This window comes from Acyrthosiphon pisum, chromosome A3 (genome assembly GCF_005508785.2).
Source record: "Acyrthosiphon pisum isolate AL4f chromosome A3, pea_aphid_22Mar2018_4r6ur, whole genome shotgun sequence".
Taxonomy (NCBI): domain Eukaryota; kingdom Metazoa; phylum Arthropoda; class Insecta; order Hemiptera; family Aphididae; genus Acyrthosiphon; species Acyrthosiphon pisum.
In genome coordinates, this window is record NC_042496.1 from 3,282,201 (window position 1) to 3,306,899 (window position 24,699).

The 24,699-nt window shown below is 26.8% G+C and overlaps 1 protein-coding gene across 5 annotated transcripts in view; it reads right to left on the reverse strand.

Moving 5' to 3' along the window:
* LOC100162217 (growth factor receptor-bound protein 14) overlaps positions 1-24,699 on the reverse strand; it is a 106,136-nt gene that overhangs the window by 37,663 nt on the left and 43,774 nt on the right. For 4 of the 5 annotated variants that reach the window (XM_001943166.5, XM_008188572.3, XM_008188573.3 and 1 more), the window contains exons 2-7: positions 9,646-9,769; positions 9,095-9,251; positions 8,884-9,005; positions 8,688-8,747; positions 7,033-7,164; positions 6,881-6,943 (exon numbers count right to left, since the gene is read on the reverse strand). In XM_001943166.5, the coding sequence (XP_001943201.2) occupies positions 6,881-6,943; positions 7,033-7,164; positions 8,688-8,747; positions 8,884-9,005; positions 9,095-9,251; positions 9,646-9,769 (658 nt within the window). Of the gene's footprint in view, positions 1-6,880; positions 6,944-7,032; positions 7,165-8,687; positions 8,748-8,883; positions 9,006-9,094; positions 9,252-9,645; positions 9,770-10,287; positions 10,374-24,699 lie in introns of those variants that run through there. The other variant, XM_029491419.1, reaches the window with a different exon arrangement.

A 24,699-nucleotide genomic window follows, 5' to 3' on the forward strand; every position in this document is an offset into this window, starting at 1 on the left:
TATTATTAAACTACAATGCAGAAAAAAACACGGATACCAGTAAAATAATACTTAGGTCTAAAGTTTATATAAATACGTCTTCTAAAGTCTTTTTAAGTTTTTCAAGGAAACAGAAGTATGCAGATTTTATTTTTTATCTATTATACACTGAAAGTTGGGTGAAATAAAGTATCTATTTTTTTATTAATACAATTTTACGAATTTAAATTATTCTAGAGCATTTGTGTAACCTTTGTGTTCAATATGCTTTTATTTGTATTGTTTTGAATATTTTTCACACAAAAGTTCAAAGTAATTTAAAGACATCCCCTCGAGAATAATTTAATAAAAATTATACCCTCGGGGTGCAGTTAGAAGAAAATGACAAATGGTATAAGTAATCGGAAATCCCATGGTTAAGTTGATAGGCCGCCTAATATTTACATTTTTAAAGAAAGTTTTTTCATAAAATATATACCTAATATTATTTAATATTATACATACATTCACACGTATATACACAGAACATATTATATGCAGTCGGCAAATAATATGTACTTAAAATATTACTTTCAAACGTTTGTAAGCAGATATTGGGGGCAAATCAGAATCATACTTTCCGAATGGATAAACTGCGGATTTCTTCTATTGGAAAATAATTTACATCAATTGAAAAAAATTGATTTTATGTGACTATAATATAAATACGAGAGCTCAGGTTTTATATTAGGTTAATTTAATATCAAAACGACTTTACCTTAATTATAGTTCATGTATATTTTGTAATAATATATATTATAATGCTTGGCGGTTTAAGAGGCAGACGCGATTCGAGATTTATTTATTTTTACTCATTAAGTCATATACAGGGTGATCCACCTAGCATATAATAAAGAGTGTCTTGTATTATAAGTATTACCAACTACTTTTTTTCAAATAAGAATCGCTCTTTTTCACTGTAAATTGATAACAGATGATGTTTCTGAAAATATTTATGTACTTATACCTATAGTTAAAATTTGAAAGAGTGGTTTTCAAATTATTAAAATGTATGTTATCTAGGTACTAAGGATATATATCCCTTAAATTTGATTTTAAAAAAATTTTAAAAATTTTAATTTATTTAAATTTATGTTTTGATGGGCTATACCCTTTTTACAAGATTTTAATAACTATTGTAATATTAATAATATGTGTATAAAAGACAAGTATATAAACTTATTAATTTATCTAATGACAATCACAATAAATAATATTATAATAACTATATTAATTTTAGTTTTAAATCTAAAAATGAATTATTATAATTTTCAATTTTCAATCACTATATAGCCCCTGCCCCATCTAACAAACTTTCTATGTTAAATAACCTAAAAACTAATAATTCGATTAAAATTATACATAAGCATTTCAAAAAGTCATCTAATTAACAATTAACAAAAAAAAGAGGATTCTCATTTGAAAAAATATAAGCTTGTACTGCTACAGAACACTCTTTACATATGGTATCAAATCTAAATATTTCAATATATCAGCTCAAGTATACTTGAGAATTCCTAAAATTAGAATTAGAATAAATGTATTGTTAAATGAAATAATTGTGAATCACCCTGTATATACGACAGTTAATTTTATTCTTCTCGTGTATAATTGCGACAAATGCGGGGTACAATAAAGACGGTTAATTTTTAAATAAATCGCCCGCAGCTCATACAATATATACGTAACAACCCGTTTTTCACGAAGATTTATTCGCGGCACGTCTATAAATTGGATTTCTCGAAAAATCCACAAAGATTTTCCCAATTCTGTAACTGTTAGTAATTTATGCGAAAACCTCACGAGGATTCAAAATTAAATGTCATGGAATCAATAGCCATTATTGTTGGATACTTCGATTGGAGGGTTTTATTGTTTTCCCTAGCTTACCGCACAAAACGTCGTAGTTGATACGGCCAAATTACCTTTATGCGAAAAAAAAACAATACTAAAATTTTACGTTTTTTTTGTGAAAATTCGTGTAAATTCAAGGTCAAAAAAATCAAAACGGTTATTAACAATCAATTGGAACGTTATTACATGCCAATATGCCATTGAAATAATAATAATACATATTATATCTGTTATTCTGTTTCAATGCATATAAAATAGAATTTTTTTTAGATTCCAAGCGAAGCGATGTATGTGTTGGTCTACATTGATAATTTTTTGTGTTTGAAGCCACTTTTTACTGTAGAAAAAAGTTTTGATTTCCAACCGAGCAAGGTGTCTTGTCTTTTTTTTGTTTTAGGTACTCTAAAAACAAATAGCCTAAGAGATTTGTAACCGCCATATATAAATCATTTTCTATAGTCTTAAAAATATTTTGGTTCTTTTTGATCTATTTATAGACCATTGTCCATATGAAATTTTTGAATTTTTTTATTCTCAATGACTTGATAACATTTTTGTTTGCGAGCTAAAAAGTTTGAAAATGTAATACAAGGTTCCTTACAACAATGTCCAAATGTCAAAAATACAGTCACAATTTTTTTTATAAGCATTTGAATATCAAATTTTGACGACATTTGTCAACATCTAAAATTATTTTATACAGACATAGACCGTCATTTCCACCCAGAATAATATTTGACCGCAACCAATTTATCATTGAATTGAAATTTGAAACACCCATTACAGTGACCTACTCAATGACGAGGTAGATCCGATATTTACCAACTAGGTAGGTTAGCAAAGCGACTTCCCCGGTTTTTCTTTATTACATAATAAATTGTAATCTTTATAACGTTTTAAGTATAAAGTTCGATTTACCGTGTTTCTAAAAATTGATAACATGAGTTTGAAGACTTTGAACACCTTCAAAATAATTTTAAAAACCCGATAAGTCATACGTGATTGTAACACGTAGACGTAGGCAATACTAAATCAACTAGGTAAAGAAAAACAAAGTCATCGTATCTTTTTTAAATTTCAACTAGACACATAACACGTTTGTCGAATTTGTTCAAATAATTATCGACGAGTAATTTTCGATAAAATAAATTTATTATTAATCTTCCAATGCACCGAGCATGTAACATATTTACATATTATTATTGAAGTATACCGTACACGGATTTACGAGCAAATTGGCAACGTCTCACCATGAGCAATGTGTCAATCAAAAATTATGTTTTGGTTCTGGTTCGCGTACGCTGTTGCCAACTATTCCGAAGATATATTATTACTATTATTATCATTATTATTATTATTATTATTATTATTATTATTACTGTACGCTGATAATAATTGACCGAATTTTTAAGGCCAAAAACCGTGTGGCACTGGCCCAAGCTATCTTTCACTATTTTTCCGTTGGTTTTTGACAACATTGTCAAGAGATCCAGCAAGTGGACATTCCTATTTTCTTGTCATTTTCAATTTTACATCAAAGTAGTAACCTACGTTTAAGTGAATGCTTGCAGGGCCATATTTACCATAAGGCAGGATAGGCAACTGCCTATGGCCTCCGTTATAAGAGGGCCTCAGATTTTTATGAACATTATTTTTTTTTTTTTTTTTTATAGTACTACTTTCGTCATATAAAATAAATATAAGAAACATATAATATTTCAAAGAAATTAAATAATTATTCCTTATCAGTGTAAAATGTAAATGAAAATAAATAGAAGTATATTTTTAATAAGAAAGACTTGATAACTTAGGTTTACTATCAATAAAAAGCGATCTTATATCTTCTTTAAACTTCGATGACACAATAAATGAATTTGCTTTAAAAAAAAGCAAGAGAAGTAATATTATAAAATAGTTCATCATTATTTTTATTATAAATATAAAAATGTATTGTTTATTACAGTTAATAAATAATATAAAAAAAATAAATGTTTAATTTTGTTTTCAATATCAATAGTAAATATATACCTATATATAATAAATAAATAATTGGCACAAGAAATCTGTAGCCTGTAGAGATAAAAAATGTATAACATTATAATTATGTTTGTGAAAATGTAGAAGTAAATGCTAAATTGATATAAATTATTATTTTGTTATATACAACTCGTTAGTGGAGGGGGGGGGGGCTATAAACACTACTGAGAGCCACGTTTTTTATTTTGCTTAAAGCCACAAAATGCCTAAATCAGGCCCTGTATGCTTGTATATATCAGTAGGATAGTCAAAGGTTATAAAAATATCGCTGCCATTATGTTACACTATGTTTCTGAAATCTATGAATATAAAATTTTAAAGCGACTATTTTCCAAAACATTAATAGTTCAGGTGTCCAATGTTAAGTCAACTATAGATATTATATACTTTTTTTTTTCTGATACTAAATGTTCTAAATAAGTAATATAGAGCATAAAACAAATATGAACAATTCGAAAACAACTACAAATATCAGTAATTGCAATAGAAATATAATTTATAATTCATATTATGTTGTATTAAAATAGTAATCAAATTTTGTAGACTTTAGCCTGTATGATAAAAATCATAATATATTTAAATGAGAGAAACATGTGCAATAGAATGTATCATGTATGTACTTATAGAAAACTAGATAAACTATAGCTTATATTTTATTGGTAATTCATATTAATCTACATGTATTCAAAATATGGATTATAAGTTTCTCTATGTCATTCACTATATAGTCAGTAATTACAATCTGATAAGATAAATAATAAATAGTAAGTGTTAATTGTTTTGGATTATAAATTATTAACAGTATTAACCCAAGTTTACATGGTAATAAGGTATTACACATAAATTATTTATGATAACATAAAAAAATTCCTATAGATTAAAATGACCTCATTGTTGATTACTACAGAAATTGTAAAGCCTGAGCATAAAAGAAGTAATAAATGGAAATTACCTTATTTGTTGGTATTGTAATATATAATCCATGTTTACTATTGGTTGAAAATTAATCAAATTTATTTTGGTAGTATATAAATAATAAATAAATTATAAAAATAAGCTAAGACGATGGAAAACCACCAGATGCAATGTTGACCCCTAGTACCCGAACTCAATTAAATTCAATAGAAGTATAGGTTACAGCCAACCAATTGACAGATTATAAAACCAAAAAAACTATATAAATAATAAGCTAATATAAAATTACAGTAATAATATAAGTATCCATAAAAGGAAGATAAATGCATTTTTAAACATTAGTAAGGATTTCTAGAGTAGGTACCTACTGTGTAACTATTAAGAAATTGAAGAGAGAAAGTTATGGGCATAATTGAATGCACTAACCAATATAATATACAATATATATTATATATAGACAAACAGAAAATTATTGATTACAACCTTAGATCATGTACTATGTATATGACAAAAGTTTACAACCATGTTAAAATCAAAAGAACCTTAACAATAATTATTGATTACTTAAATTAGGAGTTTGTTATAAATTTCAAAACAAATAAGAATTGCTATTTGAATAAATTGCCCGAAATGATAAATTGTGAATTCCTATTTCAAAATGTTATGTTATGTTATGTTATTAATGATAATGAATAATTATTGTCTTATTTGATTGTTTTTAAGCTTTGATTTAACCAAGTAAAATAATTGTTATCTTTAATAACTAAAGATCCCATCAGGGCTTAGAAAACCTAAACCTTGGCACTGTACAAAGAGAAAAACATTAACTCTTTTAAAGAAGTATTTTTACAATTATACTAACTATTTATAAATTTATCTCAATTAAATGCATTATATTCTTTAATTATTTATAATATTATTTTATAAGGTAAATTTCATATAGGTATCTTATGTTTTTGTGATTATAATGTATATTATACTTAAGAGGACGTCGCACCCACATGTGTTGCCTCCGTCTTACACACCTACGACATACCAAATTTTAGTTCGCTAGTTTCAATAGGGTGCTGTCAGTTTTGATATTAGAGTGATTTTACCTACTACTAAACTTTTAGTTAACAACATTTTTTGTGTTCTCTTATTGGTTTTTACAATATTTTGTCCTCTTAAGGAAGCATAATACATATCCATCTGGTTTTTAACTTTTATGCTTACTAAAAAATACAAATTTATTTTTATTTCCATAATTGTTACTTATTATATATTATTTTAATTAAAGTATTAATTTATTGTTAAGAACAAAAAGAAAAAAAATTAAATAGTAAACACAGGACTATCCCCTCGATGATTCAATAATTTGGAATTGATTTAAGACATACTTTGACTTTGACATACTTTGATTATATTAAAAACAAATTTAATAGTATTCACGTGGTTTTGATCATTGCATATCAACAATTGCAGTAATAATATATTTGTAATTCAACTCATGACTATTACCTCCTAACAGAATTATATAAAAAATACCATGTAGATAAACTACAATAATTAATAATGATGTAATAATTTGAAGAATACGTTACTTACAAATTATTTGTAAAAATTAAAATATTAGATATTTTGAATAGTATATTATTAAGTATGAAATTACGCGCTAAGTAATGTATAACCTATGAATTTCAATGAGTTCATTATATTGAATACAATAGAAGTAAATAAATTTAAAGCAGTAAAAAAATTACAAATTAAATAACTCTATCTTATGCACATTTTATCATGTTACCAAATCATGACATAACGCAATTATTTTGCATTCATAAATTATATTTTATAATTTTCATTTAAAATCTCATTATATGAATGACATTGAAAAACATCATCTGTAGTTACAGATGGATAGTTATTTATAATAAAATGACAGATTCTCTTCTAACTAGTCCCAAAATAAAATAACGTTGGTATGAAAATAAAAATGAATAAAAAATATTCATAGTAATATTAATTTTCTATTATTTAACTAGTAGGTATCAACACGAAGACAGATGTATTTTCTTACCATGATAGTGTTGTGTAAGTAGCTAATCCCAGATCTTTTAATGTGTGGTACTACGCTTTTGTGCTGAAAAATTATAAGACATGTCATTTATATAGTAATTATTATGTGTATTTTAAATAATTAGTTAACTACAAGAAATTTGAAAAACTTACATTTGATGTGAGATAAAGATTTTTATCCTTGAGCAACAAAACTGTTAAATCCCAGAGCGGCTTTGTTTTATTACAGTCATACACCCATACTTGGCTGAAATGTAGCGGACAAGTGTCACCATTGAGGACTTTCTAAGTATTATAAACAACAATAATAATATGATATTATTTACTTCTATAACAAATCTTGAATTAATTAATTATTCCTTAATAAATATTTTGAACTATTTACCAACATTAATCTAAGATTTAAGCTAAATTTATATATTAAAAGATATGAATTTAAATTTAAATATTTGTCAAGAAATTATTTGAAGTTTAAAAGTATTTAAAATAGTATATTAAAAAGAAACGGTATTTTCTGTTAGATTGTTTATTAAATACTTTGTTTAAGGTTAAAAATATTTTTAACATCAATTATTGTTACACAATATTAACCAATACTATTGAGGCATAATATAATGCACAAATAATAAAAATAAGCATCATGGTTAGAGTTTTGAATTCACGGAACCATTTGGTAATTTTTATAGTAACATGTGCAATATTGTGGACATCATGAAAATACAATTTAAGTTTTAACACTTGGTTAATTGAGTAATTTATAAAAATTAGTTAAAAAGTAAAAATGGTACTTTTTAATTATTGTTTATACGTTATTATGTATATCTTTCCATAGAAATGGAACTTCTATTTTTGTTACATTCCATTTCTATGAAAAGTAACGTAATAAATAAAAAATGTGTGTACCTCAAATAAAACTGAATTTTTTTAAAGTATGAATGAAAAATAAAAAATTACTATAATGAATCAGTTGATTTACAAAAGATAACATTTTAAATAAATAATTCAACTTGGCCTCCAATTGATGTTCTAAACTTGGCTGAAGATCAAATAATTAACATTCTGATTAAGAATGATCAACGTAATAGGTAGAGGGCTGGAATAATAAACAAAAAAAAGTGGGTTGCTCCCCAACCTCATACAAGTCTTAGATTAATTATAAGTAACTAACAAATGGAAAATACTAGGCCAATCAAAATGTGTTTAACTTTTAATAGTGTAACTATTTTGTACAAAATAGTAAAACTAATTGGGTTAATTTCAATCTTAGAATATACAATGTAATTTTTTTTTTATAAATAATCCAATTTTAGTTTTTATTATTTATTTGACATGTTAATATTTATAAAATACATAATACTTGCGATCTAGTTGTTAAGGTATTTAATAATGAGGAAGTTAATTGATTGTGTGGTATATATTGCATGAAATATATGTTTAATGTATCTTAATTAAGCTTTTTAGTTAGGGTTTAACTTCAATATTTACTGATTAAATCAGATCTAATATCTTACATCAATTAAAAAAACAAACTTTTATACTGCCACAAAATCTGAAGTAAAGGTAAATTAGTAAATTAGTTTTATTGTTTTTTATTTTCATCCCTACCTTAATTCACTGGACCACCATTTAATTTACTTAACTAATATTTGTATGTTCTTTGAATTCTTATAATACATTGATACTTAGGGAAGTTATTATTTATTTGTCTATCTTATTTTTTTTATAAATTCAGATTGTTTCAATCGAAAAAATAATATTCTATATGCCTTTTATTATTGTTTAATTAAATATTAACAATATTAAATTACCTGTATAATTTTGGCTTGTTTTTTTGTACTAATATCCAGTGATCTGTAGAGAGAGAATTCCTATAAAAAAAATATTAATAGTTAAAATTGTTGAATAATGTACTATTGTAAGACAGGCCTTAAAACACTTGACTGGAAAAATATTATATTTTTTAAAAAAGTTCTCATTGCCCACTATACATAAAATAAAATTTACTTCTGGGTGCTTGAACATGTGAAACATTTTGTCGTTTAGTCGGAGTACCAAAATTCTGTTGTTCTTATCCTCCATTCTATGGTAACATATTAACACAGATTCGTGATTTTCTAATGTTCTCTCTTGAAAAAAATTAACAGCATAATATTATTAGGTATACCCAACAGTAATAAACAAAGATTAAACGGCACAATTAAAATTGCATAATTACCTATCCCTTCGTCCTTCCAAACTTCTACAATTGACCAAGCGTAAAATTGGCTGATAAATTTTTTGCCAATCTGAGAGCATACTTGTTCGGATGTTGTACTCGGGGTAACTAAAACTGTTTCATACGTATCATCAATATGATAAACTTTAATTTCTCTCTGAAATCATCGAATTTACAAGATTAGTACTTACTTATGGAACATCATCAGGGACAGTAGAATTTTGTGTCTTGAGTGTTTTAAACTATATTAAATTTTATAGCAGCAAACTAGCCAGTAGGTATGAACACCAATAATGCGCAAAAAATTGTTGAACTTCAATAATACAGTGTTGTTGTTATTAAATATTATTATTATTATGAATTATGATAGTAAATATTATCGAGTTGATAGCATTGTTTTCGAAAATATAATTCATGGAAGATAATATAAGATCGTTAACCAAATTTTTTTTTTTTAATTTTAAATCGCAACTACGCGGTAACTAGCTATAGTGGCTATCACTATAATTGTTTCTGGTTGAATTGAAAATTTGAATGATATTCAATCTTACCGGAGTCATAGGGAGGTCCAATTGGTCATCTGAATAGTTTTCGTCTTCAAATTGTGTGTAAGGTAATGACGACGTCATCTTCTTGTCAGATTTATGACCTCCTTGTTTAATCAATGACCAAATCCTGTAAAATTAAATAATATGTATACAGAAAATTGATATCAATCATCATTACATTTTACGTCAAAAATCATTATGGTTAAGGCCCACAGGGCACAGAGTAGCTTGAAGTTAACCGGTATATTATACTAAATTGTATTTTTTTGGCACCCAAAATTACACCTATCTATCGACTACATCTGCCATATATATATGTATACTGTGACAAATTATTACTATTACTTCTTTATTAGTACCGGTATACGCAGTCTTATCTACCGCTGGTAATATTACCCTTTAAGATATTAGGGCAAGTCATAGAGTAATATAGAGAGGCCAATGTCTCAGAAAAGTGAGGCGCAAAGTGTACTATATTTACAGGTTGGCCAGTTGGTAAAGTGCATTTGTTCCAACAATTTTTTAATAAACTTTCGTTTTCTTTACTAATGAAATAATAATTTGATATCCTCACATAATTTTAAATCTTTTTTATAAATATTACCAAAAAGCATCCCCCCCCCCAAATTGTAACTATAATCTTACATGTGAAATGATACATTGGCAGCTTTAGAAGTCTGATTTTTTGTTCTTCCACATATTATACAGCTTGGCATAATAATAGTAGTTTAATAAACGTAGAATAATAATTGAGATTAATAAACTTCTTCATTAATAGTAACAGTTAATGGTTTAATTAAGTAATTATAACTATCAAACTTTCAATTATATTATAAATTAATATTATTATTAATATATTAATATATATATATATAATATATATATTTAGAAATTGTAGTTAATTATCGATAGTTGAATCATTTGATAGATACATATATTATAGATCACCACCATTCATCTTGAAACCACCTTTCAAGCAAATTGAAGCACCATTAACACGCGTATAGAACATTTTTGTTTCATAAATCGTAATAGAGCATAAACATTCAATGTGCTGGATATGGGATACAGCTTATGGCTCTATAAATGTAGTCCTTATAAGTCCCTACAATAAATAGTGGATCATGAAATTATTGTAGATTGCTTACGACACCAGTAAAGTACATGCAGATCACTTACGACTCCGTTAACTTTATTAATTAAATAAGCTATAAGTATACAAGTATACTTCTTAGGGCCGTTCTTACAATGTCCGGTAAAGTGTCGGTTAACGCTAACCGACTGATAACAGATTTTTTTACCGGCAGAATTCGGCCGGTCAAGTGCCAGTTGCACCGTCTCTGATTAAAATTGTTTAAATATTATTTTTTTTTTTTGTTGGTTCACTGATTTATATATTATTATTATGTCTATAGTCAATATTCCTGTTATTAGACCTCTAATTTTACTATTAATATTAACTACATGGACTTGCTTGTTTTGTTTGAAAATAAATAACAATTAGATATAACCAGTATATTATTATATAAATTATAACTAATTGGCAGTAGCTATACTGGTTCAAAATTCAAGTTTCGTGTATCGAAGTACCTATAGTCCAAAAAATATTCTGCTTCGGAATATGAAATTAAATGGATATGATGCTGCTATTCAAAATAAAAAATAACTAAAAAAATATGATAAAGATATTAAATTGTAATAATATAAATTTTTTTAAATATTGTTTTTCAGTGACATCTATGTAAAAATAATATTTTCAAAGAGTTCAAAATTTAACAAAATTATAAGTGTAGACACTTAAATGGAACATCTTGTATATATTTATACCAAACACGTGTTACCGACCAACTGTATAATATATATTGTATATAAAATTATGTGCGACGTGATACGACTCCATAAAGTGGCGACACAAACATTTATTTGTCACGAGGTTGTTCATACTTTTTTTCTTGCACCTGCCGTCCCTATTTTGGATATATCTATACTTATACAATTGTATAGTGTACACGAGTATAATATAAATTATAATATCCGGATACAAAAACCAAGTACGTCTGACTATATACTTCTGATAATCGAGTCTCAAAAAAATAAAAAATATATATATATTATAAACAATTTTATAATAATAATATCATCTTCGAATTTAATATTGCATCACTCTATACGATATTATGTTTCAATATAGGTATAAATACAATTTATTTTAGTCCATTGTGTATTTGTGTATATATCACACCCCTGAAGAATAGTAGGTGGTACCATTTCACCTTTGTTTTATTGTAAAACTGATTTTTTTTTTTACTTGTGACATTATTTCTGCTTGGAATAATAATATTTTATGATGTACCTATGGCCACATAAAATATTTATTTTACGAAGCAGAAATAATGACACAAGTCAAACTGAAATAAAGCATGGGTGAAATGGTACTTAAATTATTATTTTAAGCATATGCAAGTAAACTATACAATATGAAGAATAATATAAGATTGAAAAAAGCAAAAAATCCTATTTATATGACTAAATTACATAATAAAACATTAAAAGTCGATTTCCCAACATTTTGATATTTTGATTTGTGTCACTATTCTTCCATAGGTGCGATATATCATATATTATATTATATTAATATTATAGGGGAGACCGGAGCTAGTTGGGTACCGGGGTAAGTTGACCAAGTAGATTTTTAGAATCGAGCTTTTAAGTTGGACACACGGCATCAACAGCATTGTATTATGACCATCGTTGTTTATCACAGTACAAATCGTAGTGATTATATGATTATTCCTTAATTTTGTAATCAATAAAATATTGTTATCAACTGTCGTTTTTTATTTTAACGTTTTAAAAATTATGTTTTTACCTAGTTAAATTGTATATTTTTAAACATTTTCAGCAGAGTAAAACAACTATAAAAGGTATGTAGAACACGAATCAGGTATTGTTTAATTATAATAATATCCATGATGTTCATAATTGCTTCAAAAGTATAAAAAAAATTATTTGGGGCTAGTTGGCCTTCTAAAACTGGGGCATGTACCTAACCTACAGTATCTTCCTGCATTCTATCTATATTATACACGTGGTTATAATATCTTCATACAATATTTAAAATTAATATACTGCAGTAGTGCAGTCGTTATGGCCAACGTATATGAATGCATCAATAACCACACTTATATTGAACCGTAATAAATAAAATTAAGTAATACAAATAAAATAGAACAAAACATCAATTATAACTGTTCTAAGTAGTTTAAACAGTAAAGCTATATTATAATATAGGCTTATTAATAATGTACAGAGAAAATTTAAGAATATAGATAGTATTGGATTATTCCTACTAGTGTAAAACTAGTACACACCTTTCAATTGAGTATCACTATTCACTGTACCTATGAGTAATATCAGAAATATATACCTAATTATTATGAAATTATGTTGACATTTCATAATAATAACTATTTTATTTTATAAAATTATTTAAATAAGAACAAAAATTAAAAATTAATTGTTGGTTAGTAAAAACAAGCGTTCCTACGCTAAAACTAAAACTTTTTTCACCAAATTGGTAAATTGGTGTATTATGTAGATCTAGAAACAACAACTGGTTTTCAGTATTTGGCAGTACCTAGAGTTGCTGACAATGCTAACATTCAAACTAGAAAAACTGTTAGTACATTTCAGATAGTTTCTAATGCGTTTTAGCCTTTAGGCCTACAGTTAATGACACTTCCCCTCCCTACAGCGAGGTTAGGTAAGTTGATTTTTTTTCACAAATAAAACTAATTTTTAATTGGTGGGAGGCCAATGGTTATTCATTTCAGCATTGAGGACACTGAATGTATGCTAATAAGGAGTGTGACTAATACATTTCTTTGAACCAGATTAAAATAATTTGAGTGATAAAAAAACTGATACTTAAACAGTACAACTTGATAATGACGTGTAAATAAACGGGATGTACCACATATTATATAAAAAAAATAGTTCATATTGTAATATAATATAATATTTTAAAAGATAAGTACACACAAAGACTATGAGTGTCTACAACGATTGAACTAGATAATTGAACTAGGTACCTATATACGTAATGTGTATGCAAATATTTTGTTTCTGTCACAAACGCTTATTTTTCATTTAAAAATTTATAATGTATTACAAACATTACTAATCCTAATAGCTTAAATATTATACGAGTACAATAATATTACACAGGCACTAATTTTTATTTGAATAGGATAATGTAATTTAGTTTATGTACATTTTTAAAATTCACAGCGATGAATATATTGGCTTTACAATAATGGTGTGGTTTTTTTTGTGAGGGGGGCAGAGCAGGTCTGTGGACATTATTTTGAGAAGTAAAAATGTTTTAATTTTCATGTTTGAGGGTGGTTTCTGGTAGAAAATTTGAGAACTAGAGAATATAGAGAACTAGAGCTCTGCAACACTTGAAATGTTCACTAAATATTCATATAAATATTTACTAGAAATCATAACATATTTAAAATATTTTTGCTCTTTTTGTGCTATTTAAAAATATTTAAAATTTTCAAATCAACAAATATTCAACAAAATATGTTAAAAAGGTAATACAAGGTTAAACAAATAGCGAAAATACATAGTCGAATTTTGTCAAAATCACGAAAATATGTAAATTATTAAGTAAGTAAAAATTCATAGACTATTTAATTTTAACACCAAAGGCTTTAAAATGTAATAGGTACAAAGTTTCTCTTAAGTTTTCAAATATAATTTTAAAAAAAGTTTTATTCATATGTCGACAACATTGGATATTCAAACGTATAATAACGATGTATCCTATTTGTAATAAGAAAACTATTTTTGTGATTTTGTTATTATTCAAGAATATATTTCTTGAATAAAAAAAAAAAATAATAATATATTATTTATATAATTGTAAACAATTTGTTTGCTTAAAAAGTTTGAAAATGTAATACAAGATTCCTATATGTTGTTCTTATACAAATTCAAAAATATTTCAATTACAAATAGGTAGGTAATTACCAGTGGCACAAATAGGAAAATTTATTTTAGCAGCGATGTCGCTCATGATTATATTTTTGTGATTTGAGATTTTGAGAGGTGAGTAAGTAATCTTTTATTTAGTGTATTTTTGTGACATAAGTGACAATGAGGATGAAAAGGTCATGATGGAACTATGGAAGTTATGATTATAAATGTAACATTGATATTTTGCGATTTGTCATAGGTTGCAAAATTGTGTAAGTACCTATATTATGACGGATTTATTGTATTTTAAATTGCTATTTACACTACATTTTCTAGCTTTTTTACCTAAAATAAAAATTTGTGAACTTTAAAACTTAAAGTGATAAATAAATACATGAATTACTTTAAGTGACATATTTATTATTTACTAGAACATATTTGAGTATCTATAATTGTTTAAATGAATGTAAAAAAGTCACATAAATAACAAGGAGCACCTCCTGAAAAAGGAATCTGGCTCCGTCTATGGCGTATATTTGTTATTATATATAACAATATTACAACCGTTCAGAAATAGGATGTAATAATATTAAATATATACCTCTAGAAATACATCCATAGTGTATTTTAAAAGAAAAAAAAAATATAACTATGATCATCAATATTCTTCTTTTAAACCTTAATAGTACTTAGTAGGTATACGAAGTATACCTTTTCTATTCTAACTACCCATTATTTTTCGTCAGTGATCCATAATGATATTTTTCTTTGTGTAGGAAAAAAGTTAAATATCCTTTATCTAACCATATATAAATAATCTTCGATAGTAAAATTTTATTTTTATTTTTAAGAATATCCAACTGCAGTAATTATTTTTTTTAGATTCTTATCGTATCCGATATAGAATGATGAATGTAATGGTTCTATAATGTCGTATTGTAAACAATTTTAATGGCAGCATACAATCGTCGAAACGTTGTCAGAGTCAATGGCTGATATTGGTTGATTGGTACTTTTTTCAGTCCAATTAAACGATACATATGGTAATCAAAACGTTTAATAAATAATATATTTTCAAGAATGAAAGTAAAAACATTAATTAGGCATCTACTACAATCAGTACAATCCTATATAAAATAATCCAAACAGCGATGGTTAACAATATAGATACTAATGTTTAAAAAATGTATTGTACTAAAAATAATACGTCAAATATGTACATAGTTTTAACCAGATACACCAATATGTATTAAATGCACTTATAAGTATAATAATGAACAATATTCCAATAAAACTATTTAGAAAAAAAAATTGTTAATTTAATTTAATTTTGAATCAATATAAAATATACAATATTATTATGTATGAAATTATATTACTTTGAGTCGAAAGTCAGCGAGTAAATACTAAAATAAAATATAAAATACCAATATAAAATTGGTACTAAATATTTCAGTAACATTCATTATTTTTACGATTACCTATACTCTACTGTTTATATAATATTATAGTGTAAGGATTTTCCACCTTTTTGGATCCAAGGCTCCTCTGATTTCGAAAACAATTTAAACAGCTCCAATACAAACAAAGATGACAGTAAAATAAAGAAATATTTTTATTTTCTACTACTACACGGATGTGGCTACCTGGATAATAATCCGCCGTGACGCACAGGTTAAAAGCCCCTAGATTATACAACTATAGCCTTAAAATGTCATTTATTATGTATTATTAATATAATCCCAAATGTGGCCAGCCAAAATTTAAATAAGATATGGGTATATTATATATATAGAAACAATGCTTCACATAATATAATATTATTATATTATAATTATATGTTTTACGCGTAACTACCTATCTTATATAGTCTACATAGGTAGCCGATTGTCTATTTTCGATTCTATTAATTACTATAATATAATCTTAACAAAGCTCCAAAATATGATTATGGGTGCATAGCCCAACAATAGGGCGTCAAAATCGTATTTTTTTGATTATTTGTTTATTGCATATTGCAATTTATTTTTTTAAAGGTGTAATAAACATTCTGAAAATTAAAATATTGTTGGAAATCCACAAAAATTTATAATAATAATAATAATTTGAATAAATCTGAATAAAAATGTGTAATTAACAGAGACAAATACGCTGGGACGTTGCATTACTCGTATTGTATTATAATTTATAAAATTATTCGAAAATTACAAAAATGTAGTAGGTACCTACCTATATATTATATATGGCTCCAAGCTATAAAAACCAATCGCATGAAGGATGATTTCGTTAAGCTATTGGTTCATCACTTCATCACTTCATCACTATTGAAGATAGGTATTATTTACTGAATGCAAATTTATTAAAAATAATTACATACATTGCATGTCGATAACAAGTTTTACAAGAGTATTTGCCTTCGAATGACCATTGCACTTATTTTAATTTCTATACTTAATGAATAGGTATAGCAACATTATTTTTAATTTGTGTGCAATCAAATTCAAATGTAAATTAAAACAAGTTATAACATTAATAATAAAGACATGAATAGTTTTTCATACAAAATCATATGTATTATATATATATATCAATTTTCGATATACCTAATAGATTTTAAATATACCGATATATGAGGTATATATATACAGGTATTATATATTGAAATTCAATCCAAATAGTTTTGGTGTAAAAAATGTATAGTTTTATAAATAGTATAATTGGATTTGTGCCTAAAATGATGACAATTATTAGAATTGTTGTCCATAGTACCTAATAATTATAAGATTTAAACAAATTAATTAATTAATTGTATTATATTAAAATACATCGTCGACAATAAACAACTAGGTACCGATAGATTTTGTATTTTAGACGTGAAAAAAATGTGTTTTTTACGAAGTTAGTTTTTTCTGTATAAAGTATATATATTAATCTGTATAATTAATTTCTGTATAAAGTGTAGGTATGGTAATAATCCATGTATAAAAATAGTCATAATGATTCTTTGTTTACACCTATTATAGCCTATAGGTAACTAATATAATATAATATATTATATTATTATACATCGAATATAGGCATGATATGTGACAAAATAAGCCTAAATACCACAGTGGAATTTAAATGGCTTCTACAAAAAAATCAACAAACTTCAAATAATAATAAGTAAACAAATACTGTCCCGAAATCTGTCTACAAGAAACAAATTTTACATGGCACAGAGATAACATATTAAAAGCATACACAATTATAGATATATACAACAACTAGATAGTCGTCTTTATACTACAACAGTAAGTTGTGACCAACGTTGAAGTCAGCCGCCATTTATAAAGCAGGCAACGTTTACATTTATTCATATGCATATATATACTGTGATAATATTATTTTGTAAACATTACCTGCTTTGTAAATGGCGGCCGACTTCGATGATAAGAAGGAGACGGCTATCTATGATTGTGGTACATTTTATTATCTATGTACACAACTTATACCAAAATAAGAGCAAACGCAAACCGTGCCAGCAGAGGAATCTCTTCTTTCATAAAAGCATCATCTTTCCGAACCGGATCCAGAAAATATGACATATACACATATAGTCACACTGATGGATAGATATACCTATCGCATGTAACTAAAAAACCTAACTTAAACCTTTTATGTATTATTCTTAAAATATTTTGTATAAATCTTTAAATTGTAATGTATTTCAGAAACATCAATAATCTTAGCAGTTGAGGCGTATAATATATCATATAAAAAAACTAATGGAATACTTATCTACACGCTGAAAGAAAACGAAATTCGTTATTACAAAAACAAAAGCGTTGCTGTTGGCCGTTGGGACAATTAGAAGACAAAAGCTAGATTTCTAAGCGGAAGTAAAGTATAAGATTATACTTAATGTAGTCATGTAAGTATATATGTATTATCATCACACGTGCATAACCACGGTTATCTATATGGATAACTACTAATCAGCCATGTGAATAATACAAGTAGATAAATTATAATATACGATACTAAATACTAGCGAAATACCCGACATTGTCATAATTATAAAATACCGCCATTTGTTCTCTCGCTAAACAAAATTATATGTTTTTCCAACACTTTATTATAGGTAGGTGGGTAGGTAGGTATGAGAACAATGGGCCCCGTTGTATTTTCGATGTTATGGTAAAAAAAACTACTTATTCGGTCTAAATACACAATAAAATAGGATGATGGGATGGTTGATGCCATATTTATAATGCACAGGTATTACAAGTTACAGCCAAATACCGATAATATATTTTTAAATAAATACAAAAATCAACGGCCTTATAAGTGTAATAATGTTTTGTTAACGTACTCATTGGGCCTCAGCATTTTCTGTATATGTCGTGTATTATAATAATATTACACACATGTTCTCTCCGTAACCAAGGGGTGTACGAGGACACTGGCTGCTATTTTTAAGATTGTCAGTGTCGAAATTTCATCTGGCGTATTATTATTATTATTATTATTATTATTATTATTACGTATAATAATAATATACTCATATGTATTATGTATATATACGTCATTTATTTTTACGAAATCCCCTTTTATATACGAAATGACAACGAGGAACAACATTCACAGTCTTGTGTCTGTGTAGCATGCTGAAGAAATGCGTATGTGATATAATAATATTATAACGCAGCACACTAATAACTACATCCAAACGGGCCTGATATCTGACAGAATAAAGCAACGGTCTTGAGGGATTAACAGCGTGTGACCCGCAACGTGTGTAATTATGTTTTCTTTTTCACATTCTCTCGACGATTGTTATTATTATAAAATATTCATATTGTTATTCCATAATATTATAATCGTGTCTACTGTTTTATTCCAAAGCGGACTAGATTATTATACGCCGTATACATGCGTGTATAGACTACAGCACAGACCGCAGCTAAAAAGGATCTATATAATTTGTGTACGTCACACTCCCACAAACGTCGTAATTTAAAATTAAAATTTAGTAATTAAAATAAAATAATTATATTATTGTATACAATTGATCGATGAACCCATTGGATTTTTTTTCTTAATATCTGCGTTTTGATGCAATCGGATCTACTATTATTATTCTTATTGAAAACGTCTACCAATTACTTCCATAACAATAATAATCATGTATTTGACCTTTTTCATACAGCCATTAATTATTACAATGACATTGAACCATAGTGATCGTTACGCGATTTTGCATTTAATTGCACACTATTACTACACTAATATGTCGCGCCTAGACAGTATGGCGTGGGCAATTCTTCGCATGAAACAAATCGAAAAACACATCCTTTGCACCTGGCGTGAAGAAAACAACATAATAATAATAATATATAACTACCTATATCATTATTTATTAAAGACGATGGTTTGAGTTCTCGCGCATATGGTAACATAGTTTGCCATTTTGGTGTCATATATAGTGTGTCGTATTCAGTGATTGTCTTTCAAATTTTATATTATTTTTAAGGAAATGATTTGTGTACACCGTCGATGTGAAGGTATAATATGGGATTACTAGAACCATCGTCGGTGGGAAGAGAGTAAAAATTTAAAAATAATAAAATGTTTTTCAATTACAATATCATTATTCATAATTTACTACACTGCAGAATATTATAACAACCGCCGTGACAACAATGGATTTAGCCAGTGAATACGAGTATTCGACTATATACCTACCATTAACCGTCTATAATATTAACTACTAGCTGTATAATATAATGTATATATTAAGCTGTATAATAATGGTATAACTCGTAGAGATATGTACGCGAATAAATTATACGATTTGGTGAAACCTTTATTATGTTCACGCGATGGTACCTATATATTATTATAATGATGATAATATAACGATGTACATGCAAAATACGGTTAAACAAGAACAGTGTTTCTTTCAAAATAACGAGTATAAATATATTTATAAACCATTCTGAGATATCATCCGGTATGACTTTTGTGCAGATATTTAATTAACGACTTGATATGTAGAACGATGTTGATGATTATGGCTTACAATAATATAACATGTATTTAGCGTTAATGATGGATTCACGACTGATGTGCGCACTCGCAATGCTGCAGTTTGTGCAGCTGCGGAGTGCACTTTCTGCATAATGATATACAATATGTATACTATAAAAGTAGTAAGTGTAATATAATATTATGTATTATAGATATTATACAGTATATAGGTAGCATTATTCCGTTATACGGTTCTTGTGTCCCGAAGAAGAGAAAGGTTGACCGATGCAGAGGCGATGGCCAAACTGGTACGATGGTACCATTGTGTATCGAAGGTCCGATGAAAACGGAGTCATATACCTACATAAATATAGAGAGGTACCTTCTTACAGCTGTGTCTATAATATAGGTAAGATTAGGTATCGAAAAGTGATAACGCGTGCAAGTCGTGTGCAGGCGTTTCCTTTTTTGTGTATAGGTCATTAGTATATACTATATAGGTACAAGCACCGTCACACCGAACAGAACCGCACAAAGCTTTAGAGAGAATGAAAGAAAGAAAATCACAATTATTTTATATTTTTATATACATTTGTATAGATGTATTGACAATAAATCATGCTGCAGCGTTTTGTGAGAGATGGGTTCAGTTGGTATACCATACACATATATGTATATATATTATAGGAGCCTTATATTATTATTATAATAATTATTATAACAGCCAGTAGGTATAAAACTAAAATAGGCTTGTGTAATAACGTTCGTCATCGTTCGGGGTTTGTAAGATCACGGTTTTAATCATATATTATAAATTTATTATAATCATATTATTATACTGACCGTATTTAGTTTTATTTTCTATTCTAAAATGCTGTGATTATACGAAAGTGAATAATGCGGAAAAACGATAACAATTAATCATATTAATGTATGTGAATAGATAATAATATATCTATTAATATTGTAAAATATTGTAAAGTGTGTTATATTGTTCGTCGAAATCGGCCTTTTTAACATTATCATCACCGAAAGTTCATAGTTATTAATTTAATTCGTTAAAATATGACGCCTAATACATAATTTTCCAAGAGCAATAATCGTAATCTCGCAAGGTAATGTTGTTAAATAGTTTTAATTTGTGCCATAACTATTATAAAATTGACTTTGTAATACCTACATAATAATATTTTGACACGTCATATTAATTAATGTTATTTTTGTAGGGGCATGGCCACATGTGCACGTAATGATATTGTGTCGGAAATTATATTATTCCGATTCGAGTCGTAACTCGTAAGTATTTGTATTTTATTATATACAATTTGGCCGGTATAAAAACTAAATACTTAAAAGCTATTATTTTGTGTATAATATAAAATGACAGTGTTAAAATGCCAATTTTCTCGATTAGTTTATTATTTGTATGGTGGTAAGTGGTAACTGGTAATTTTATTTTATCGCTTCGCGCATAGTCGACAGTCGTATAGCTCAGGTCTATACTGGATACTGTAACCTTATGACATATCATAACATGTACAAGTCATTAGTTTTTATTTGGGGTGGTGGGGGGGGGGCTATAACAATTTTAGGGGGGCTAAGCTTCTCGGCCTTTCCTTGTTTGCGCCGATGGCCTCGCGTATCACCTCTAGCATGCAGTAGACAAATGCTAACGTGTCTAACTGCGGGAAGAGGTTTATTTTGAACACCATTAATTCAATTTAATTTTAACATTTAGGGCAGAGTTGATGCACTTCAATTGCGTGAACTCATGCAAAATTGTAGTTGTATAACCCATATAACAGTCGTGAAAATAAACAACATTTCAACAAATTAATTTCTAACTAAATTAAATACACAGCACACACTCGAATACTGAATAATATTATATTAATGAAAAAAATTTAATTTGATATTCGTTTATAAACGTTTAAATAATATGCACGGTTAACCTTTTTAAACTTGTACCATTATACCAATAAAAATAAACAAAACATTGAATAATTTTTCAAATGTCATATAAATTAGGTAATAATTTTGTTCCTTCCAAATGTTCTATTTGTATTTGATTTCAATTACTTTTAAGTTCTAGTGTGTATTTAACTTATTAATAATATTATAATTATTGTAGTGAGCCAAATAAAATGTAATAGACAAGATGTGTCGTTAACTCACAGCATTAGTAATTAATATATTTATACATTAATTTATATTACCCATGTATACTACGCAATATTTGTAACAACTAACAAAATGCCAATAATATTTTGACATATTAAATTATGGTACAAACATTTTACAGAATTTAAAAGAAATTTCATGCAACGAGATGTACGGAATTGGAAAAATATGGGTATATGTGGTAAAATATATAGTTAAAATATTTGTCTTTTCATTTTAAACATCACATTATGTGCAATATGCCAAATTAAATATTTTATAATTAATTGTATTTTATAATCGCTTAAATATTATGTTACAATATATCATACTATGGATCGTGTGGTAGTAGAATTTTTTTTATAGAATTTCGATCTAATGTATAATGGTTTGAAATAGTTGAAATGAATAGAAACATTGAAAATATATATTTATATACCTAGGCTTTAAGTACCTATAGGCTATTATACAGATAAAAATTTATTTAATTTATGCTTAATATTGTTAGAAAATAATTATGAATCGAAAATAGTACTATCGATGCAGCTGGTATTTGCAGAGTGCAAGACAGTATAGTTACTTACTTACTAGTTACTTCTGTTATAACTTACATTTGCCTAATTATAAAAATACTTAGTGTATAAACTCGACAAGGAAATACAGGTTAATTAATGACATTCACAATCACAATATTAATATAATATTGTGGTTAATACAAATTTACAATATCAACTAATAAATTAAACATGAAATCGCTTAGGTTGGTTATAGACTTATAAGTTATAATAGTTATGGGTACCTACCTAATCAATGGTTGAGTTATGTATCGTATAATTTATGGCCAAAATACGCAGTCACATTGATAACACCTATATATATATAAGAGTTTATAAATTAAATTTATTATTCGTACCACGCGCATCTGACAGTTCATTAATCTGATGTCAAAGACAATGATATTGACAATCGTGTTATATAAGTTGTCGGTATTCGAATTTCTTTCTAGATTTAAATAATTTTTCTCTACGTACATTTAAGATTCTTATTGAGTAATAATTTGTGTTATTTCTCACGATAAGGGTACAAGTAACAATCTCAAAAGTAAATTTACTAAACGTTGATTAATGTCAAATATTATAATGATTAACATATACAATAATATATGATATTATATGATCACCCAATAGATCATCTTTTTCTCTTGAATATTAAAAAATTAATTCATAAATAAATAAATTCAAATTAGTGTCATAACTCGTAATAAAATGTAATATATTATTCATCTGAAGTTATATTCAGTGGAATTCCGATGACCCGAAGCCTAGGGTTAGGGGTACTAAGCAAAAAATCAAATTATTGAAATACGAATAATGCATATAGACGACCATAAATCTATAAACTATAACATAGTTCATAGGTTTATGCAATGTGCATTGTGTTATATTTAAGTGTAAAGAATATAATTATTTTCTGATAACCTGATGATTATCCTGATAATTTTATCATCAGATCCGTTGAGAATTTCGATTCATCGATATCATATCACTCGACTACTTTTCGTATTTATTATTGTATAAATATGATATTTTTTCCAACAACGGTTATTGATATTTGATTAGATATTATTATATATAACTGTGTTCCGCATCACAAATTTATACTTGTAAATGAACCGTCTATGAACATCAATTGCTACTCGCCTACTCGGGTAGTTGTTAATGAATATTGGTCGTATTACCAGCTATATAGGTATACTATTGACAAGAAAATTAATATCCTTTACCCGAAGTCTCAGACACCTATCTTTCGTTATAACATAATGTAATGTAATTAAATAGTACATGATACAACAGTTATAAGTACAATATGTAGGGATATATAATATATTGTTATGAAATT